The sequence below is a fragment of the Anthonomus grandis genome, chromosome 3, assembly GCF_022605725.1.
Source record: "Anthonomus grandis grandis chromosome 3, icAntGran1.3, whole genome shotgun sequence".
Classification (NCBI taxonomy): Eukaryota; Metazoa; Arthropoda; class Insecta; order Coleoptera; family Curculionidae; genus Anthonomus; species Anthonomus grandis.
The window spans coordinates 9,467,520-9,491,304 of NC_065548.1; the positions used below are offsets into that span (position 1 = coordinate 9,467,520).

The following is a 23,785-nucleotide window of genomic DNA, read 5'->3' on the forward strand; positions in this document are numbered from 1 at the left end:
TCTGGTTAGGGCACAAATAGAGACCTACTCACTCACTCTTCATTCATTACACACTAAACCACTCTCTCTTTTTAGGTATTTTACACTACTATAATATATACTTACGATATGCATGTTGTTTTTTTTTAAAGGGTTTTTCTGGTGTCTTTTGTGACTTTTAGACTAAAAATTTTAAATTTGTAAAATTCGTAGAGTTTTTGATTTTTAATTAGAGCCGGACTTACCGCCGCCCCCACCACCGCCAAAAAGTCAGGGAGAAGTAAGGAGCCAAGATCAAGGTAAATTATTTTTAGGTACAATTTTTAACTAAATATCCGATGTCTGGCAACATTGGAACTGTTTTGTACATTTAGTCACTGATAAGTTGTCATTGCTATTGTCATTAACAACAGATGTCATATGTGAATTTAGATTAACGTTAGAATAGAGGGGTTGAAGGGTTTTATCTATCTTATTTGTACTACTTTTAACCCAATGTCGTCACTTTTTGCTAAGAATTGTACTAACCTCCTTGGGCAAGGATATGTTTATTGGCAAACAAATTTACACAACCATTTTATATATGCCAGAGTATGTTCAGTTAGTTTCTTAAAACTATTTAGTAGCTTAATTTAGAGCATTTTCACATTGGGTAGCATTTATTAAGTAGATCTGCAATACTGGAATGAATATATAAGTTTATTCGCCCTTGTCATTAAAATCACTTGTCATGAAAGTTGGTTTATTGTAACATTGTTCTTGCAACAGTAAAATTGAGAATGCAATCTTCGAATAATTTTTGTCTTGTTCTTAAATTCAATTTTCTAGTGTTTATTGTACCAAACTGGCAACTCTGGAACAAGTCTAAAGATTTATTCGCTATTCATTTGTCATTCGACTTTTCTCAAAAGGTAGGTTCTTATCATGTTTGTTCTCACGACAATAAAAGCTGTAGAGTTTTTCTGACTAAGGGTTTAATTGTGGATTGGGTTATTCTAGTATTAAATGTTACAAACTGGGAACATCGAAATGAGTAAGCAAGTTCATGCATTGGTCATTCATCAATTGTCACTTACAACAAAAGTTAGGTTATTGTCAAGTTTGATCTCCTCACAGTAAGAATTCCTCACTAAGAGTTATGTTATACTACACAAAAATTGATAGAAACCATTCTTGTAGAACGCGATCCATTCTACAATTTTTGTCTCTACACTTTTTGCCATTTGTCCAATAGTAACTGACATATCTAAAGAATTGTCTAATCACAGGCAGTATGCAATGAAAAAATCTTAAGTTTTAAATTTCTCAAAACCAGTTGACTCTACACAAAAATTGATAGAAACCATTCTTGTAGAACGCGATCCATTCTACAATTTTTGTCTCTACACTTTTTGCCATTTGTCCAATAGTAACTGACATATCTAAAGAATTGTCGAATCACAGGCAGTATGCAGTGGAAAAATCCTAAGGTCCAAATTTCTCAAAACCAGTTGACTCTACACAAAAATTGATAGAAACCATTCTTGTAGAACGCGATCCATTCTACAATTTTTGCCTCCACACTTTTTGTCATTTGTCCAATAGTAACTGAGATATCTAAAGAATTGTCTAATCACAGGCAGTATGCAGTGGAAAAATCCTAAGGTCCAAATTTCTCAAAACCAGTTGACTCTACACAAAAATTGATAGAAACCATTCTCGTAGAACGCGATCCATTCTACAATTTTTGCCTCCACACTTTTTGTCATTTGTCCAATAGTAACTGAGATATCTAAAGAATTGTCTAATCACAGGCAGTATGCAGTGGAAAAATCCTAAGGTCCAAATTTGTCAAAACCAGTTGACTCTACACAAAAATTGATAGAAACCATTCTCGTAGAACGCGATCCATTCTACAATTTTCGCCTCTATACTTTTTGTCATTTGTCCAATAGTAACTGAGATATCTAAAGAATTGTCTAATCACAGGCAGTATGCAGTGGAAAAATCCTAAGGTCCAAATTTCTCAAAACCAGTTGACTCTACACAAAAATTGATAGAAACCATTCTCGTAGAACGCGATCCATTCTACAATTTTTGCCTCCACACTTTTTGTCATTTGTCCAATAGTAACTGAGATATCTAAAGAATTGTCTAATCACAGGCAGTATGCAGTGGAAAAATCCTAAGGTCCAAATTTCTCAAAACCAGTTGACTCTACACAAAAATTGATAGAAACCATTTTTATAAAACGCGATCCATTCTACACTTTTTGCCATTTGTCTCTTATTATACAAATTTAACCGGTAATCCTTCATTTGTCATTTGTCAAAGAAGTTAAGTTATTGTCCGGTTTGTTCTCACAGTAAGTAGTAAGAACTCTAGAAGAATTTTGTTTAATGTTTCGGGATATTCTAGTTTTTATTCTTTTAAACTGGCAACATCGGTATGAGCATGTAATTTTATTTGCTAGTCACAAAAGTTAGTCCCGCAACAGTAACAGACTTTAAGGGCCTGTACAGATGGCTAAGTGAGTACAAGTTGTATAATTTTCGTCACTGAGAGTGAAACCCAGAAATAATATTTTTTTTTCAATTTCCTGGGATTAGATTAATTGAGCGTTTATTCTTTTAAACCTGCAACATCGGAACGGGCATATAATTTTATTTGCTACTTTCAAAAGGTAGTATTGCGACCGTAAAAAACTTTAAAGGGCTTGTACAATAAGTACCAAGCGAGAACAAATTGTATAATTTTCCTCACTGAGATTAAAATCCTGAACTAATTGTTTTTCTGAATTTCCTGGGATAATCTAATATTTATTCTTTGATAGTGACAACATTGGAATAGAAATCTAATTTTCTTTGCTAGTCAAAAAAATTACTCTCGCGACATTAAAAAAGTTTAAGGACAAATGACCAAGTGAGCACAAATTGAATTATTTTCGTCACTGAGAATTAAAACCTAAAATTGTTTTTTGTTTTTTCTTTCTCAATTTAAGAAAAAGATTATTCTTCCAAAGTGGCAACATCGGAATAAGAATATAGTTTTAGTTGCTAGTCCCAAAAATACTTTGGCGGACTTTAAGGACCTTTACAACCCAGCTCGGTACAAATTTCACAATTTTCCTTACGGAAGTAAAATCCTGAAATTTTTTTTCTTTGGGATAATCTAGTGTCTTGAAACTGGCAACATTGGAATAGTATGCAAAATTACTACTAAATTAGGACCTATTACAGTTATTTTTTTTATAAGGACCATATTTAATCCGGGACCGTATTTAATGTATTTAGTAAATAATAATAAAAATATTTTTAATAACCAAAATAAACAGATTTGAATGAACTTTCGTCTTCTTGAGAAAACATATCAAACCACAAATCGTTCTAAACTTGACATAATAGTGATACAACATTTAAGTATTTCATAGTTGCCAAATCTTAACACCTTATAGCTTTATTCAGTACAAATTGCACAATTTTTCTCACTAAAAGTAAAATCCATTTTTTTTCCTTGGCTTATTTTAGTGTTTGTTGTTTCAAACTGGCCACATTATTAAAATCACATCACAAAAATTAGTCTAGCGACAGTAAAAAAGTTTAAGGACCTATACAAATCAACTCAGTACAAATTGGATAATTTTCCTGATTAGAAGTAAGATCCTGGATTTTTTTTTCATTGGTATATGCTAGTGTCTGTTGTTTCAAATTGACAACTCTGGAATAGTTTGTTAATTTACCCTCTTGTCACAAAAATTACGCTCACGACAGGAGAAAACGAAAAGATCCAACTTGGTCATTTATACAAGCCCATTGGTACAAATTGTGTAATTTTATTGACTGAGAGTGAAATCTTGAAATTGTTTTTGTCTCATTTTCCTGGGATAATTTAATGTTTAGAGTAGAGTGGAGCAAAAGCACGCGACGGGTAAAAAAACGCAGTGCCAATGTGTCAGTTGTCGCTACAATGTAAAGTGTACCAGTTTAGTTTTTCGGCTTTACAGAAAGGAGAAAATGAGGTAAGTTTATTTTTTGCTATTTTGATGTTATTTTTCGTGCATACAGATTCTTGTATTATGCTTTTATAGTGCAAATTACGATAACAACGTTTATTTGCTATAAAAGCCCAATCGTAATCTCAAATATATTCACCTGTTGTGAGTCGTGCTTGTGTCGATTTACACTGAAAAAAAAAATAAAAAATAAAAAAGTGCATGTGGGGCAAAAGTTCGCACCGCTGTGTGGGGCAAAAGTTCGCGCTTACTTTTACCCCATGAATTTTTGTAACCCAGAAATGTTTTTAGGGACTACAAAAGAAAATCAGAGCGCACGCCCATCACGCCACAAATTCTTAATCGAGCTAAGGAGCTGATTCAAAATGGTTTATCCAAGCGCCAAGCTGCTTCGCAATTAGAAATTTCAGAAGGTGGCCTAAGAAAGCGACTAAAAGTGGATTGTGGGATTCAGCAGTTAGGTCGATTTAAAAAGGTATTTACGATAGAACTTGATAATGAACTCGCAGAACACGCAAAAACCCTGGAAAAAATATTCTATGGCCTAACTTTTAAAAGCTTGCGACAAATAGCTTTTCAGTTTGCTGAAGCTAACAACATAAATCATCCTTTTTCTCGTGAAAAACAGATGGCTGGGAAGGATTGGGCCTACAGTTTTCTTGAAAGGCACCGTTTGTCTCTAAGAACACCATCAAAGACCAGTGTAGCCAGAATGATGGGCTTTAATAAAGTACAACTGGACAGATACTTTTCAAACCTTAAAGTTCTCTGGGAGAAGCACCAATTTGGGGTTTCCAGAATGTTTAACATGGATGAAAGTGGTCTGTCAACGGTTCCTAATAAAACACCCAAAGTCGTTTCGAAAAAAGGCAAAAAAATTAATCGGCAAAGTCTCTTCTGCTGATCGAGGACAAACTGTCACTGTTGTGTGCTGCATGTCGGCATCTGGAGCTTATGTTCCTCCAGCTATAATATTTCCCCGAAAAAGACGTAAACAAGAACTTCTTAATGGCGCCCTCCCAGACTCTCTGCTATTGACATCATATTCTGGATATATTAATGGACCCCTGTTTTTGGAGTGGCTGGAGCATTTTACAAAACACGTAAAGCCATCAGAAGAGAACCCGGTCCATCTCATTCTAGACAATCATTCCTCTCATTTGTATCTAGATGCCGTTTTGTTTGCCCGCAATCACAATATTCATATGTTGTTTTTGCCGCCACACAGTAGCCAAAAAACACAACCGCTGGATAGATGTTTTTTTAAGCCTTTAAAAGACAAGTTTGCTGAAGCATGTGAGCGATATTTAATAAGTAATCCTGGGAAAGTGGTTACACAATTTCAGATATCTTCACTGTTTGCAGAGGCATACCAAACTGTGGGTACATAGGAAAAGCAATTAACGGCTTTAAAAAATGTGGAATCGTACCTTACAATCCTGATGTATTTACCGACGAAGACTTCTTACCATCAACTGTTACTGACCAACAATCCATACCGCAGGAAAATTTACCTCAACCAGAAGATTCTGTCCCTACATCTCAGAATATTTTGGAGCCATCAACTTCAAATAATTTACTACAATCTTTAATTGAATTCCGACAATCAGAGATTAATGATCAGTCACCTCAGCCGCAACCGTCTACATCAAAAGTTGTTCCAGAGCCTATTCAAAAACCATCTGCAGTTACTGATTTACAGCCATCTACATCAACCATCGCTGATGTACTGGCAACAATAGCATATGAAAAACCAAGGAATGACAAAAAACATATTCGCCCCTCCGATATTTTGCCTTTTCCTAAAAAAAGGACCCTATGACAAGAAAAAGTAAGGGGAAAAAATCAGAAATAATAACTAGCACACCTGTTAAAGACGCCTTGGAGGAGGAAGTAAAAAAGCGCGAAGGAAACAAAAATAATAAAGGCAAAAGAAATGTCTTTGAAACCAAAACACAAACAGGGCCTAAAAACAAAAAAATAAAAACTTCGTTTGAAAAAAAATATGAAATTAGAGAAACTCTAAAAAGCGCTGAAACAGAAGATGTCATTTGTCCTGGTTGTGAGGAATCATTTTTGGAAACTCTCAACGATGATTGGGTTCAGTGCAATTATTGCCAGGAATGGTGGCATGAAAATTGTTCTCCTTATGAAGGCGTTGGTGCATTTAAATGTGACCATTGTGTTTAATCCAAAGTTTTAAGTAGTTGCTATTAGCAAGTCTTAATGTTTCATTATTTTTTGTTATTATTTGTTCAGGAGTTATTTAGTTTAAGTTGTTTTCAATTAGCTATAAGTTCGTATGTTGTGAAATATTTTTTAGTTTTTGTTAAATGCAATGTTAAATTGACAATAAAAAGAAGATTCATTTTAAAAACAAGGTGCGTACTTATGCCCCACGGCATGCGTGCTTTTGCCCCCCCTACTGGGGCAAAAGAACGCAATTGACATTTTGTCATATTTTTTTTAATAACTTTAAAACCATTTACATTTACATTTTTCCATCAGATATTTTATAGTACTGACTTGAAGCTTTCATCCATTTGTGTTTTTTTATTTATTTTTTTAATTAAGATGGAAACTAGGGGAGTTCAAACATTAACTGCGTGCTTTTGCCCCACTTTACTCTAATATTCCAAACTGGCAATGTCGGAATCACAAAAATTACTTTCGGGTCAGCAACAAACTTTAGCACCTGTACAACTCAATCATGTGCAAATTGCACAATTTCCCTCCCCTGAAAAAAAGTGAAATCGTAGCTGTATTTTCTTGGAATTTTCTAGTGTTTGTTGTGTCAAACTAGCAACTCTGGAATGGTATCGAAATTTACCCTATATAGTCACAAAAATTACCCTCATAATAGTAAAAAACCTTAAATTAATACAAATTGCACAATTTTGCTAACTGAAAATAAAACCCTGGAAAAATCAATCTTTTGACATATTCTTTACAAGATTTTTGGTATTAAATGACAACAAATATCGATTAAACCGAACGTATTTAACTCCTTTACAACGGTATAAAATATAAACGAGTGCCGTCGGTGCCATGGTGTAGTCGCGTAAACGCTTTAATAGTAAAAGCGTAGGACAGACTAAGTTTAGATTTTTATACGAGTTTTCCAATATAAACATTGCGAGGAAAAATAACACCAGTTCGGTTTTATATTATAATAACCGTGAGGTTTTGGGCGTATAAAGTGCCTTTGGAGCATGAGTTTTATTGCAGGTATGTTTTTCTTTTAAATGATCTTGATAGATTGATTTTAAGTAACAAATCATAACGACAGGCAATAAAATGATGTGAAACGGGCATTTAAACGCTTTTATATTTTTACCAAACAAAAGGGTTTTCTTTCTCGTTTCCTTCGTCCCACGCTCGCAGTAACGCGCACAAAAGGATGAAATTTAAGATAATCATACGACAATCATACGAGATCATCTTTTATTAATAAAGCATTGTGTCGAACTTTGCACGCCTTAAGAATACACAATGTGATCTTGAATACTGGCGGCATATAAGTTACCTCATGACACCGAGAAAAATACGGAATTCCACTTGAGTTTAGTCGGATTTCAACAAGTTTCGAGTCGACAGCTCGCTCGTGATTTATTTATTTTTTTTCATTCTTTATTACGGTTTGACGGTTTCGTGTCCTTGTGCTGGAACTGTATCGGTCATATGGGACATTTCTCGCATTCTTCAATGATTGCCATTGTTACGGAAGAGAAAATCGCGGTTAATTAATTTAGTGCTTTTTGTGGAGTTGTTATTGTTTATCACACTCGAAAAACCTGGGAAAAATAAATAAATATTCACCAAACTGAGAACTACTAAAATTGTCGCTTTACGAACTTTATTCTTGGTTTTATTAAGCTGTTATTTAATATTTGTTAGTTTTTATGATTTTCTTGTTTAATTTTCTTTTTGTGTTCCCCCTTTATCTGTCTTTTTTTTTATTTGCTTGCTATTTAGGAGAAAAGAGAAAAAGTCTGAACTAAAAATAAAACCTTAAAATTTCTATTGTTTCTTTACTTTATCGATGTTTTTAAATTATATTTAGAACAAGAACAAACCTCATAGAAATTGCTTTAAAAAACAGAAACAGGTCACTTTCTTTCAGCATACACAATCACTTTTAAGCAAGGTTTTCCTTATGTAAATATTGTTTTTCCAATTACTTCCCGCCATAGGCGCGATTACAAAATACACATAAATGCGTTTAAACTACAATGTTGACACCTCTGTTTGCGACATAACGTTTCTAATGATCATTAATACCTAAATAAATAGATTTTATGTAGAAAAAAAGAGTTTTAGCAGAACTATTTAGGTTATCGTAGGTTCGAATCCTGATTTTAATCTACTTTTACATTCTTCTATTTTAAATTTTCTTTTTCCTAAATGGGCGTAATTTATATTTCCTTGATGTTTCGGGCCTTATTAGATCATCTTCAGGACTACTTCTGAGCTATTTTTTAGCGTTAAAAAAAGCTACTGTAGCTCTCTAATAAGCTTATACGTGATAAACCGCAAAAACCTACTTTTCATAGTTTTTTGTATAATTTTTTGCGAAAATCAATACAAGTTGTTATCTGATACGTGATATCTTTTTTCACCTTTAGTATAAAAAAGTAGACCAAAGATGGATTTTCACGTGACATTTCCCATGACAAAATCATTCAGTTTGTTCAAAGAGTGTAGTGTCAAGTTGGTTTAAAAGATGAGGCAGTGAATGTTCTCCATAAAGGAAAATGGAAAAACCTTTATTACGAAAAAAATCTTTGGATTATGAAGCCAGAAGGAGGGAAATGGCATCTTATAGGAACACCGTGGCCAATTTTCCTATGATATATGGACCATTGCCTTATAGTAAGTTTTATTAAGAGGGTGTACTTTTATGGTTTTTTGATGCTAAAAGTGAGTTTTTTAAAAGCCTATTAGACGAACCTAATTTTTTTAAGGTGGGCTTGGGTATCTTTAAGTATATTTTGTGAAAAATGCTGAAATAGATGTCTGATCATTTTAATTGAATAATTGTTTTACAAATTACAAGAAAGCAAAATACATGAAATCTGCAAAACAACATTGCTGTCTATATTTAATATAAATTTATGTAATTTCAATTAATCCTTTAAATTCATTAAATGCAATGGAATTTTAATTGTGTACGTTGTAACAATTGTAACGTATTCATAGTTCTTAAAATACATGTTTCCCTCAAAGTGAAAGATACATTAGTATGTTAATAATTTATGTATGTATATATGATCTTCTTTCCTTAGCAATCTTATCTCCTCAGTCTTCCTACTAATACGATCGTACTTACTCAAGTCAAATGAGTCTAGCACAAGAATCCTGTACATTCTGGATTCTATATTTTGTATTCATATTTAAATACGGTTCATATATAAAGTGAGATAACACTAAAGATTCTCATAGGTCTCCTGCTTAAGATATGCTTACGAGAATACAACAGTTTTAATGAAAAGTATGCTTTCTGAGTAGTTTTTGCAACATGTGCACTAAAGCTTAAATCAGTGTTCAACCATATGCCTTACTACAACATTTTGATTCATCAGAAGGGTTTGCACTATATCTTGTGATTCCAGTGGAATTTTCGGTGCTTAAAAATGTCGGCTTCTATAAAAAATTCAAAAACATGGTATAAAGAGAATAATGGTGGAGGAAAAACTCATGCTCGAAATGACGGAATTGCTGTTTGGATGGATTAAAGCTTAAGGTGGCCTAGCGTTTTACACGAATCAGTTCGTACCATTTGGTCGATATTTCAGACACGAACAAATCTTGTTTCAAAAAAAAAACTGCCATTATAAACGAGTTTTTAACCAAGAACTCTACACCAAATTGACTACACTTGATCCTTTATTTCTATTTTGACTTAGTGACTTTTCCCAGTTTTCTATACAAAAATTTTGAAACTAATACTCTATCTATAATAGAGGATAGGTTACAAGCATTTTCGAGTCTTCAAGGTAAATCGACAATATAATAAGTAAAATCGACATATAGGCTGACGATTTTTTCAAAATTTCTTAAAGACTATTAATTTCTCAGAAAATGTGCAAAAATAAAAATTGTTCCACAGTATATTTTTTAAATAAAAAAAAAATATTTAAATTAGCGCCTGTAACAGAAGAATTTACAAACGTTTTTATAGATGAACCTTTAATGCAAGTCGACATTCAAGCTGACAACTCGGTTTTTTCAAAATTTCTCAAAAACTAATAGTTTCTCAGAAAATTGGAATAATCAAAAATTGTACTACTATATATTATTAAAATAAAAATATTAAATTAGCAGCTTATCTATAACATAAAAGAAGTTACAAGCGTTTTGGTAAGTGGACCGTCACTGGAAGTCCATATTCAAGCTGACGACTCGGTTTTTTCAAAATTTAATTTCTTAGAAAAGTTGTAAAAACAAAAATTGTACTGCTATATATTATTTATATAAAAAAAGTTAATTTAACAGCCTATCTGTAACATGAAAGAAATTACAAACGTCTATGTAAGTGGACCTTCGATGAAAAGACCTTAAATCGGACGTATCGGTTTTTTACCGTTTCTCAAAAACTATTAACTTCTCATAAAATTTGTTAAAGACAAAATTGCACCACTACTTATTAAAACACTGGTACAATTTTATATAAAAATTAAATTAGTGGCCTATCTATAATATAAAAGAAGTTTCAATCGTTTATGTAAGTGGATGAAAATCGTCCTCCAAATGGCCGAGCCGGTTTTTTCAAAATTTCTCAAAAACTATTAATTTCCCAAAAAATTTGAGAAACCAAAAATTATAGCATGGTATATTATTTATATAGAAAAAGTTAAATTAATGGACTGTGTACAAAATAAAAGAAGTTACAAACGTTCCTTGTAAGCGGAGCTTCAATGGGAGTCGATATTCAAGTCTAGTTGCTCCCTAATTAGCATAGTCCTAGTTTTTGGAGTTCTTCAGATCCTCATTATTCAAAGTAATTGCTAATAAAACATCTTTAGGTTTAAAATTTAAATATAATTCAGTTAATGATTATAACATGCTCGAAGTGTAATTTAGAAAGAATAAAAGGCCAAATACACTTTCCTGAGCGACTCCAGATAATATCGATATAGACTTCGAAATTTGATGTTTTCACACAGTTTTTTAAGTAGAAATTCAGTAAATTAACAAGCGATTCTTTAAAGCCGTAATTATGATATTAACTTGGCAAACATTAGACGGTGGTTAATTGTGTCGAATGCTTTGGAGAAATCTGAAAAAGTCAATATTACATGTTCACCCCCATCACAGGCTAATCCTTTCTAAACCCATTTTGGATTATTTTGTGTTTATATGCAAATTGGTATATCTGCCTATACAAAAATTCTGCAAATACTTATGAAAAGATCAGCAAAATAAAGAGGTCAGAGAACTCTTTGGGGTTTGTTTTTTTAGAAAGTGATTTTCATATTTGCATTATTTGATTAATAGATAAAAAGGCATATTTTAGCATTCTAGCATTCTGGCAGATATGCATTTAACCACATTCCTTATTGATTATAAAACTGACCTGATCAGTGGTTGAAAATTTGAGCTTTAACATCATAGAAATTGTATTTGAACCGGTGTAAGCAGAAAGGGCACAAGTCAATGTTTTGACAAATTGCCATTATACCTAAAATGTGTTCTCCTATAGTAGACGCAACGGATTATGCATAAGGGGCACAAGTTCGCATCCCCGATGTCTTAGAAATGTCGGCTAATAATGCTAGCGTTATGCATAAAAGGCACACGTCAGTGACATGTACGTGGTTTTAGTTTCATTTGACATGGATGACAATTCTGAATTAACACCTAATAAAAGACGAAAAGCAGAGCCTTCTAAGTATGCTCCCAACATACAGAAAAAGACAAGATTAGAAGGAAAGTCTTATAAAAACAGTAAAGGAAGAGACGTTTGTAAGAAAAAAATTAATAATGGAGTCCTTTGCAGGTAGGTTCTTTTATAGTATTTTTGGCACATCGGTTAATTTCATTATTTAGTTGTAGAATGAAATGCTCTGAAAGTTCTGTGATGCCGATAGATTGGCGATTTTTCAACGATTTTATACTTTAAACTCTAAAAACGAACAAGACATTTTTCTACAGGGTCTTGTGGATATGATGGAAGTAAAGCAGCGGCGTCCTCGATCAGGTGACAAAAATAAACCCAAATCAAAAAGTTTCAAGTACTACTTATTTAAAGGAAGTTCCAAAGTAGAGATTTGTGTTAAAGCATTTTTCAATTTATATGCTATCACGTACAAACGCATCAGGAGAATTAACACCTTATCCTCACAAGGCAAGTCACCGAATGACTTACGCGGAAAAATGACAAGTGCTAATACTTTCTCATAAGAAATTCGGAATTGTATAAAGGAACACATACAATCATTTCCTACAAAAATCAGCCACTATTCAGGACGTGAAAAACATTATTTGAATAGCCAGCTAAATTTGACAAAAATGCATCAGCTTTACCTAGAGAAGTATCCAAACCAAAAGGTAAGCTTTTCATTTTATAGATGCTTTTTCCGTGAAAATTTTAATCTCTCTTTCGGAAGACCACAAGTTGATGTTTGTTCGACTTGTGAATTACTAAATAACAAAATAAAAGACCAACATTTGAATGACACGGCCAAGCGTACTGCCGTCGCAAAATTGATAGTTCACAAACGAAGGGCTAAAAAATTTTATTCAAAAATAATCAAAGATATTGAAGAAAAGGAAAATAAAGAGCAAGTTCTGTCATTGGCCTTCGATTTTATGCAAAATGTCCAGTTACCCACAACGCCTGTGGGTGAGGTATTTTACTACCAGCAGCTTACTGTGTCCGTATTTTGTAATCACAATCTTAAGACAAATAAATTCAGGATGTACGTTTACCACGAGGGGCAGGCAAAGAAAACAGCTGACGAAATTTGTACGTTTGTTCTCGAATATCTTAATGAATTCAAGGAAAATCAATCGGAGCTTCATCTTTACAGTGATAACTGCTGGGGCCAAAACAAGAATCATACTATGGTCAGGATGCTTTTGGCTCTTACAGATTCTGGTAAATTTAGCATGATTTGGCACTTTTTCCCAGTTAGGGGGCATTCATTTCTCCCATGTGACAGTTGGTGAAAAAAAATTTAAGGAAACATGATAGAATATGCACCATTCACGAGATCTCCAAGATTATTATTACCAGTATAAAAAATAATACAAAATTTTCAGTCAAAGAGGTTACAACAAGTGACTTTTTATGAAAAAAACTGTGTCTCTGAAGAAACAAAATATTTTCCTCGTAACGAAAGGGTCAACTTTCAAATTTTCATCACCTTTTCATGTTTTAAATACACATCCCAACAAAAAGGCCCTGTTCAAGCCTATCTTTTTACTGACGGTTTGGTGTCACATACATTTAATTTATCACAACCTGGAATGGCCTGCCCAACTTTGCCAACGAGCCTTGCGCATCCCTTAGGAAAAGTTCCTATTAAGGCCAACAAAATGGAGCATATAAGGAAATGCACTGCTTTTGTTGCAGAAGAACACAAACCATATTTTGATGCTATTCTTCAGTGGCCTACAATCAACAATCAATGAGTGATCCGAAGATTAGTTTTTCCAAAACATTGTACTCTTCTATTGAAATTAGCTGTTTATTTTTGACTTTTACTTTATATTAAAAAAAATTAATATTTTTCAAATTTACTAAATAGCATTATTTGCAAAAAGGGCACATGTCAATTCTTCTGGGGAGCTAAAATCAATTTTTAAATTTAAAATATAAAGAGACAAATCGTGCTATTCAAACTACAAATCAATTATAACAAAAAATTTTAATAATTTAATTTAATAAATTAATAATTTAACTTAATTTGATAAAAAAACAGTTTTTATCGATTTCCCAAAAATGTGTTTTTTTGACATGTGCCCTTTCTGCTTACATCGATTCATTTGTTGTTGACATTGGCAAGTCTTAAGTTTCTTCAGTTCTTACATTCAAGACAATTGTTTAAAAAAAATAATTTTTTGGCAAAAAAAACTATTTAACTTCTTATTAAAAAGAATTAAAAAAAATCCTGAAGTAGGTGTTTAATCATTTTAATTAAACAAAAAAAACTTTAGCAATATTTGTGCAAATGTTCACAAGTGCAAGTATTTTAGTTTTTGAGCTATGGACATCTATTCAACTTTTTTTCAGGTGTCGAATTTCATATTTTTGACAACGACCTTTTTTCCAAATCTTATAAAATAACGAAAATTAAAAAAATATATTATTATATGTACGTATTTATTTTGTAATTTTTGGCCCTTAAATATCATACTTTAAATTAAACACCCTGTATATTTTGGCACTGTTACACTAAATTAATTTTTATTATACTGTTATATTCATATTCATAGTTTACTTACAATCCATGGGAACGAATTTCCCAATAAAATATACGCGTACCGGTACTTTTGTTGCGGAAGGTACCTACTCATAATAGTAAAAGTGAAATTCGTAGTAATAATCTCGTTATGGCGAGTTTATTGACGCCGCCTAAGGCGATCAAAAGAACTTTTACTATTTTAAAGCTTAAAAAAATATTAAATTTCAACAAACTTGAATATATGTTTAAGTACACTTTTTTTTTTATTTTCCACATTTTTGCCTTTAGTTTTCCATAAAATCATCCATAAGAAAGTCGTGCAGAAGATCCAGATAAATCTTTCATTAATTCTCTTTTTAATTTTTTTATTAATCAAGAAAAGTTATATCACAGAAGATTATATGACACTCTATAAGAATCATTAATTTTTTCAAAAGTTCTCCCGATATAAATGAAGTACAAAAAAGTCCATAGTCTTCCGTTCTTGATAAATGTTAATAATAGACAGTTACATACTATTAAACAAACGTAAAAATATGGATAATTGAACGTTTTACCGACACTTCATCTTATTCTCAGGATTTCCTTTAAATCATTAACTCTATAATTCATAGCCATTATCGTTAATACAGAATATTCCAATTAGTTAGAATGCATTAGCCTTCAGTACGTTGTGTCAGACGTAAGAAAAGTCCGCAATAAAATGGTTTATTATATAGACAAAAGTAAAATTAAAAAATATATCATGTTTATTGTTAATACCTAAATGTAATTTTTTGAGTTTTTGAGAGAGACAGATTTAAATGGTTCAAGAGCGGGTATAGAGGCATAAAAAAGATATTTCCTATGTAAATAAAATATTTAAGTAAAAAATGCCTAAAACTCTTTCTAACCTGCTAAAAATCTTTAAATTATGTAGAATTTTTATTCTCTCATTCTCTAAAGAGAAATGCCGATTATATTGGACTCAGTAATTATTTGCGTGGAATTAATTGGGACTTAGTTCTAAATTCATCCGACATTAATCTAGTAATCTCAGATTTTTATCATATTATACCATAGCTTTACTTGTTCCTCTTGAGAGATTTAAAACATCTCATTTTGCCCAAGATATTTGATTTAGCAAAAAAAAATTGCTCATAGAAATGAGTAATGTAATGTAGTTAAAGTTAGGTAAAATCATGAAATATACCAGGTGTCCAAAAAGGGTATCAGCAATGTGATGTTTGCAGAAACCAAATACACCATATTTCTATGATCATTTATTTATGGCAAATTATTCTACAGTCAATGGAAATTTATGAACCAAAAACAATGTTGTCTCAATGGTGTCCGTTGTGCTGTATGCACTCTTCAAATCGAGAACGAAGATTATTGATAACCCGTCCACACATTTCCCTTGATATTAATCTTATTTGATCCAGGATATTTTGCTTTAATTGATTTGTATCAGCTGGATTATTCTTGTAGACCTTACTTTTGAGGTAACCCCATAAGAAATAATCAAGTGGCGACAGGTCCGGGCCCCTAGAAGGCCGGTTAATACTGCCTCTTCTTGAAATGACTTTATTGGGGAATAATTGTTGAACAGCTTCAATTGCACGATTGGACGTATGGCATGTCACACCATCCTGCAGACATAGCAGCCCATTCGACCACTTTGGGGCTATGCAGTGGACGTTCATGTTTGCTGCGAGGATTAACGTCAGACATTTATTTACGTGGCCATTTACATGAAAATTAGCCTCATCACTGAATAAAATGTTATTGAAATCGACGAATCGTGCCATCATTTCATTGACAAATTCTAACCGTGTATTGTAATGCCTCGGTTTTAATTCCTGCACTAACCTTAGCTTATATGCATGCAGATGCGAGGCTTTGGTCAAAATGTTATGTAAAGATGATCTTTTGAGAGTAGTCGTCTGACTTCGCTTCCGTACAGATAAGGTTGGGTTCTCTCTGACTGATTGACGTACTCGTTCGATGTTTTCTGCACTTCTTACGATTCGTGGGCGGCCGGGATTATGAATTTTCACTGTGGACCCAATAGCTTCAAATATTCTGATCGATTTTCTAATAACATCAGGGCTAGGTGATAATTGAATATCATGTAATTGGTAATGAGCGCAATATAGACGGCGTGCTGTCACGATTGAATTATTGTTTTGGTAAAATGCACGTACACAAAAAACGCGTTGCTCTCCGGTAAACGGCTCCATTGCAACCACAGAACACAAAGAGGAAAATCCTTGGTCTGTTTTCTGTGATTGCAACTGAAATTCCTTGAACCCTTTACATTTTGACTCCCACCGTATGTGACGGCGTTGCCACGTCTGAGATTAAATGCACAAATAAAGTGCTGATACCCTATTTGGACACCTTGGATTTACTACCAAAACTATATTTTGAAATCCTGAGATGATGTATTATATTAAGAAAGGTTTGTCCAATTTTCTTTACAGTTATTAGTCAAAATGCCAACCATGTGCCTTTTGAACATCTTAATGAGAGTAGTCCATTCCTACATATTTAACAGTTGAAATAATATTTGACAAAATATCTTGATTACCACCAAAGCTAAGTTCAGGGTGTACCAAATTACTTTTTGAGGAAGTTTGTAGGTACTGTTGCCTATCCTTTGTTTATCCTATTAAAATATAATTAGATTCAGCAGTATTTTTACTCACTGAAAGAACATTTTTTATGCCTATCTTTATTCTGGGAAAAATAATTTAATCGGTAATTACATGAGTTCATGTGTTATATATAGACTTTTCCAAAGCTTTTGACAGCGTTGATATCAATATTCTATCGCATAAGTTATCCCAATTTGGCTTTTGTCATTAAATGGTTTCTTGGTTTGAAAGTTTTCTTTTTTCTTGAGTTCAGCAAGTGGTGTTCCACAGGGTGGCCATTGTTCGCCATAATTGTTCCTTATTTTTATTAATGATATCATAGGTTACTTCAGGAATAACACATTTTTATTGTTTGCTGATGATCTGAACTTCTATAGATCTAATATAATATATTGGTGCATGAAAAACGGTTTATCCTGAAACGTGGAAAATTGTAATTACATTAGTTTCTTAGGAGAAATAGGAAATTTGTCTCTTTATATAATATCAATGGTGTTAACCTTGGGTATACTGACATTGTTAAAGATCTAGGTATACAGGGTGTTTCATAATTAGTGGGACGAACTTGGAGGGGTTGTAGAGAGCTCCAAAATAAGCAAGTTTGCACTGTAAACCCCTATCCGAAAATGATTAGATTCTGAGATACAAGGTGATAATTATTTAAGAAAAAATCTTACTTCTCACGATAAATTTGACATCCCTGTAGATATTTTTCTGAAAATTAGTAGGGAGTATTACATCGAGGTATGACATCATCAGCTATGAATGACATCAATAAATTTGTAATATTTACTTTGGAGTGAAGTGAGGGTGTTCGAGTAAAAAGTAGTCAAATAAAAGCTATCAAAACAATAATTGTTTTTTTTTTAAGAATTTGATAATAGTAGATATTTTATATAAAAAAAAATTTATTGCAATTTTTTTTCTAATAATGAATACCTACCGTAAATATTATCAAATGGATTCAAATAAAAATTTAAATTTTAGCGATTCGAAATAAATCAATGTACCTGGTCAAATTTCTTATACTAAATGTAAAAAGTAAGAAAATAGGAAAGTAAAATAAAAAAGTAAAAAAAAGTAACAAAACAGTCAAAAACATTAATACAATGTTTAAAAAGTTCTAAAAAATTTAATAGGAATTTAGCAATACAAAATATTGCTATTCTACATCGTAAAAAATTTAATAATTAGCCAGTGCGTGCATGATACTCAAAAATTAATATTAAAAAAAAATCGTCTACTGCATATAAAGCTCTCTCCAGTAAATATGATTTCAAAGCATTGCGAAATCGAGGAAAAGATGTCAATGATTTAATTTCCAAAGGCAGATGATTGTGCATTTTTTTAGCTCCGTAAAGAATAGAGCTTTTTATTAATTCTGACCTTGGGATTGGCACATAAAGATCATGCTCTGCGTTTCGAAGTGGAAAATTGCGAGATGGTCTATTAGGAATTTCTGATATATGCTTATTAATACTTATAAATTTCGAACAATGGATTTTATTTTTTTATGCGAAAACGGTACGTCGGACAAAACAAAGCCACGAAATTTACTTTAAATTAAATGAGGATTTGAAAAATATTTTTTATTAAAAAAAAAACTGTCGCGTACCATTTTTTTTTGAAAAAGTTCTAGCCTCCATGAACGCCACTGATAAAATAAAAAATTAAGTTATGTATTAAAAAATAGTACTAGATGCATAGAAACTACCTACTAATTTTCAGAAAAATATCTACAGGGATGTAAAATTTATCATGAAAAATAATATTTTTTATCTGTATCTCTAAATCTAATGATTGTCGGATAGGGGTTTTTTGCGCAAACTTGCTTATTTTAAGGCCCTCTACAACCCCTCCAAGTTTGTCCCACTAATTATAGATAAAAACACCCTATATTTTGATGAGCAACTAAATTTTAATTTACATGTCAGCAATACTGTTCTTTAGACATCAAAGATTTTGGGGTTGCAATTGTGTAATTATAGAGAACTTTCTGTTCGAACACGTAAAAGGTTATAACCCTCTCTTTGGTGGTCTCAGTGTTAGAATATGGTTCGATGATCCGATCTTATTATAGAAACAAGCATGTTTTGTTTTGATGATAATGCTTTGAATGTATTGCATATGAAATATTTACATCAGAGACGTATTAGTTCAGACCTGCTTTTTATATATAAATTCTATTTGTCCTGAACTCTTAAGCAGAATACTATTCAATATTCCCTCTCTTAATCTTAGATTATATAGGCTGTTCTTATTGTCTCATCATAGCACTAATTGGACGTAGTTATGCAGAAAACTTCCAACCCCCAAAAGTAGAGTTTTGAGTAAATCAATATTATTCATTTTTTTAACAGTAATTTAATAGTATACATTATAGAATAATTTCAAAAATAATTTTTTTTATTTTTATTCGGCAAAATATCCTATTTTTAACAAAGTGAAACTAAGAGAAAAATATTTTGTTCAATATTTTGAAAAATACAACCATTTTTTTGGGGTTGGTTGCTTTCTGCATTATTAGGTATTATTAAAATATTAATAAAATTCAAAAGTTCCTTACAAAAGAAAAATCATTTATTGATTAAAAAAAATCATTAAACATCTTCAAGTTCAAAATCAAGACTAGCTATGTTATACCCGTCGATATCTTCTTCAATGTTGTCATCTCCTTGTATTTTTTTGTAGAAATCTTGGCTGATGGGATAAGATGCATCATTTCGTTAATATTTGCAAGTTTTTTTGCAGCGATTATCTTACCATTGGGCCATAGCGTACTCATTAAAAAAAAGTCTTCTATTTTTATTTTCATGCTATTCCTTCCTTCCTTCTTTTTAATATCAATGTTGTGTACAGGTGCTTCAAATGAATCGTGCTGAACAATAAGCAGAAATGGTTCATCTTTTTTTAATATAATCGATCTTATTTTTAACCAGTTTGTTTTTTGTCCGTCGATGCTTGTTTTTCTGTTGATGATTTTTTTTCAATCATATTGACTCTCGAAAACTCACAGCTATTCATTTCCGTTACCACAAAAGGTTTTTTTTCGACATTGTTTCATTACCTTTACATATTCGGAGGGCAGATACAATCTTTGCTGGTTTTTAATTGCCGACTCAATTTGAGCAAAATCAGAGTCATTGGGTAAAAAACTGTGGCCTGAACATAAAAATTTTAAAGTAATATCAGTCAAAGTAGATGATTCATGTAAGATAGGTTTTAACATAAGAGTTAGTTTAATATTGCGGTTTTGTCCACCGCATGAATCACTTCAGGGAATAAGATGTTGGACGCTTTTTTCTATGTGAGCATTTATGTGTTTAAGAAGGCAGGAACCTACCTCTTGAGCCCCTCTTCCTGCAAGGCCTTCAGCCCAAACGTAACAGAATCCCTGATCTTGCTTTATATGTTTCTGCCTTTTATAGAATACAATGTTTGTCGGTATTCTTGGTAAAGGTAATGTTTTTTTTAATCAAATGTAAGGCACTCATATTTTTCATTTTCTTTAGCCAACTGAAAGTCACATCTTCTTAAATATTGAGAATTTTCTGCGTCCTTTAAGTGATTGGTATAATCTTTTTGAATGCTTTCTTTTTTTTCGGGTCTATTTCGTTATCAATTTGTATCTTCAATCTATTGCACCTATTACAGGTTTCTTTTTTGAGTGTCTTGAATTTTAAATTAAATCGTTGGTAAAATATTTTTTATAGGATGGCATGCTTACAGGTTTTTCAGTTTCTTGGCTATACATCTCGTACATTTTCTGTATTGTCATTTCCAGGGGCAAAAATTCAGCGCTTGTTTGTTCTCTGCGATAGTGAGATTTATATTTAGGAATTTTTTAAATTTGTTCAATCACCTCCTGAATTTTCGCCTCTGAAATTTTATTTTGCCCTCCTTGTTTAATACCTCTTTGGTCAGTTAAAGAAATTTCACCTCTAAATTTCTTAAGGGCGTTATTAACTCTCAATGTTGTAATGTTTAACGTTCTAATAAACATTTCACGGCATACCACTTTGTCTTGTATTTTATAGGTCCTGGAGCATTTTCTTTTTTTTGGATTTCTACCATAAACACGTTTTTTTGGGAAGCTGCTGTACTCCCGCTGCGATAAAATTTACCTGGCGATCATATGACCCTGATGAGCAGAATCTTTCAAACTCTAACTTTCGTATCTCGACAGGTACACGTTCGGCACATTTTAAAGTGTAATTACAATCGTAATTTATAAATTCTTTTGGTCTAATTTCTCTTCCTTTATAGTTGTAATATTGTTCATTGCTATTCCTTTTCTTTTTCCTTTCTGTCCTGTTTTGATTTTCGAATTTCCTTTTTCCTCCTTTTTTGGTCTTCCCGCGTAAACTTTTTCTAAGGTGATTTCTGTTAAATCACTATCAGCAACGACATGTTTAGAAAATGTTGGTTCATAATCTGAGCTAGAAGATTCATCACTTAAATCTTCGTAATTTGGGTCGCGAACAGAGTCATCGTCATCCTCCGATTGGTCATCTTTGGGATCATAACTACCGGAACGGTTCATTTCCAAATGGTGAACATCTAAAATAAAAAATAAAACAGCAATGATCAATCAAAAACAATTATAAAAACATGTAATTTTCTTATCATGAAACGTTTGAGTCAATAATTTCTCTTCCTCCCTGATAATAGCTTTGTTAATAGATTTACACTCCTTGGTTAATTGCCTGTCTCTTATTATTGTTATTTCCTTACTAGTACATAGAATTTGATTTGTAATAGTATCACTTACTTTTTCATTTGTTTCAGAGGAGTCTAGTACTTTGTCCGTTCCTATTTCATTAAAACAACAAAAAATATATTATTAATTTTTATTTTAAAAAATTCTAAAAAATAACTTACCTCTTTCCTTGCTCTCTTGTTCTTTTTGTTGGAGTAGATTAAAAATCTTACTAGTACGGGAACTAAACATGTTGTATCACAAAATAACACACTTTTTACTTATAAAATATCATTGAAATACTCAAATTTTTGAAAATTTATGACTAGCCAAAATACACAAAACAACAATATAATTTTAAGGTTATGTGAAGATTCCATAACGCAAAAAACTACCAACCAACGCAGTATCGTCAACAATTCTCTTGCATTTGACAGATTTTTATTTAGGCAGAAAGCAACCAACCCACTTGGTCGCATTAAATCACTATTGATGCAAACCAAGTGGATTGGTATTTTTCTGCAGTTTAAAATATTTAAAATGTTGATAAATTTTATGTGCTTAGAACGAATTTAAGTCTATTGTGGGTTGGTAGCATTCTGCATAACTACGTCCAATTATGCAATGGACTCATCAATAGACTTTAAGACTGACATAGGGGTATTGAAATTTTGGGCATTCCTTTGAGTCACTTTAGTATATAATTTAATATTTAGTTTAATTAATTAATTAATTAATTAATTAATAATTAATTTAATTTAGTATATAATAAAAAGTTCCCAATTATATTTGCTACATTTAAAATTTAGGAAATATTTATGGTTAGTGTTACTAATAGTGTTCATTTAGTCTCATTCAAGTCCTATTTTAATGACTTTTTCGGTTAATGTCAATGCAATTTTTGAGGCAAATTTTGGACCACTCTGTATTTATTAATTATCCAAATATTAATAAATGAAGAAGCTTTTATTTCAGTACTTTTTTCATGGTCATTTATTAAATTTCAGTTTTTACATAAAATCCATAATAACTGAAGAACAGTTATAGGCATAAGGCATTATATATAAAATAGGTCTAGAATTTGTAGAAAAAAAAAATACACAGGGACACCGTGTACAGTTCAAGTCACATAAATAACTGCACACAATCCGCGCCAATCATTACCATACAAAATTTCCCTGACCGTCTCTTTGGACGTGACATTGTTCGACAATCATTTTACTATACGTGTGGATATTTAAACGACTAACCTCGTCTCCTTCTATTACAATAACACTAATACGATCCTACCTCTTCCATCTCTCTTTATGCCTCCTAAATCCATTTTTATTAATTCCCATGCATATACCTGATATCGTAGAGAAACAGTAATGGTAATAGTAAGATAATCTTGGCGGGAAACTAACACACATACGGCAATTTCTTCAATGATATCGTCGTCTATGGGACACTTTCTTTAGTTGACTTGCGACGCGATACAGAAGAAGAAGTAGAAGAAAGTTTTGCTTTATTTGTTATTTATGGTATATTTTAATGGTGAGGTCAGGAAGGAATGAGGGAGGAGGATGATTAACGCCATATTTGGTATGTTTTTTAGTCATAACTTACTATTTTATTGTAAGGGTACACTACAGAATTAAAATTCCAAATGATAGATTTTTAACTTACCAAGTACACAAGAGCAAATCTCAAGGCCAATAATCAATAAATTTTACTTTTCTCTTATCAAGAAAGCTTTGCATATTTGTCATCAAAAATATTTACTTTTAACCTTGCACGAACGCCACTGATACAAATAAAAAAAATCAGTGAGCCTCAGAAAATGCCTTCTGATGCATAGAAAATGCATACCAAATATTACTAAAATATCTACAGGGGTTTCACAGGTATTGTAAAAAAACATATATTTTCCTTCAATCTTTACCACCCGGGATCTCAAAAGTTAGGACCTTTAGGACATACGTTCATATAAAGTTTTTTCTTAAAATTTACCTAAGAATCTGCGCCCTGAATTTTTTCGCATCTATTTATTTACAGCCTGTAGAAGTGCCGTGAACATATTGATATA

The 23,785-nt window shown here is 32.1% G+C and overlaps 1 protein-coding gene and 1 pseudogene across 17 annotated transcripts in view; both read left to right on the forward strand.

Annotated features, from left to right (window-relative positions):
- The window catches only part of LOC126733927 (uncharacterized), a 184,803-nt gene that overhangs the window by 140,272 nt on the left and 20,746 nt on the right, over window positions 1-23,785 (forward strand). For all 17 annotated transcript variants that reach the window (XM_050437412.1, XM_050437411.1, XM_050437396.1 and 14 more), the window contains one exon: window positions 213-278. In XM_050437412.1, coding sequence (XP_050293369.1) covers window positions 213-278 — 66 coding nt within the window. The remainder of the gene's footprint in view (window positions 1-212; window positions 279-23,785) is intronic.
- LOC126733936 (uncharacterized) lies at window positions 9,231-13,782 on the forward strand (annotated as a pseudogene).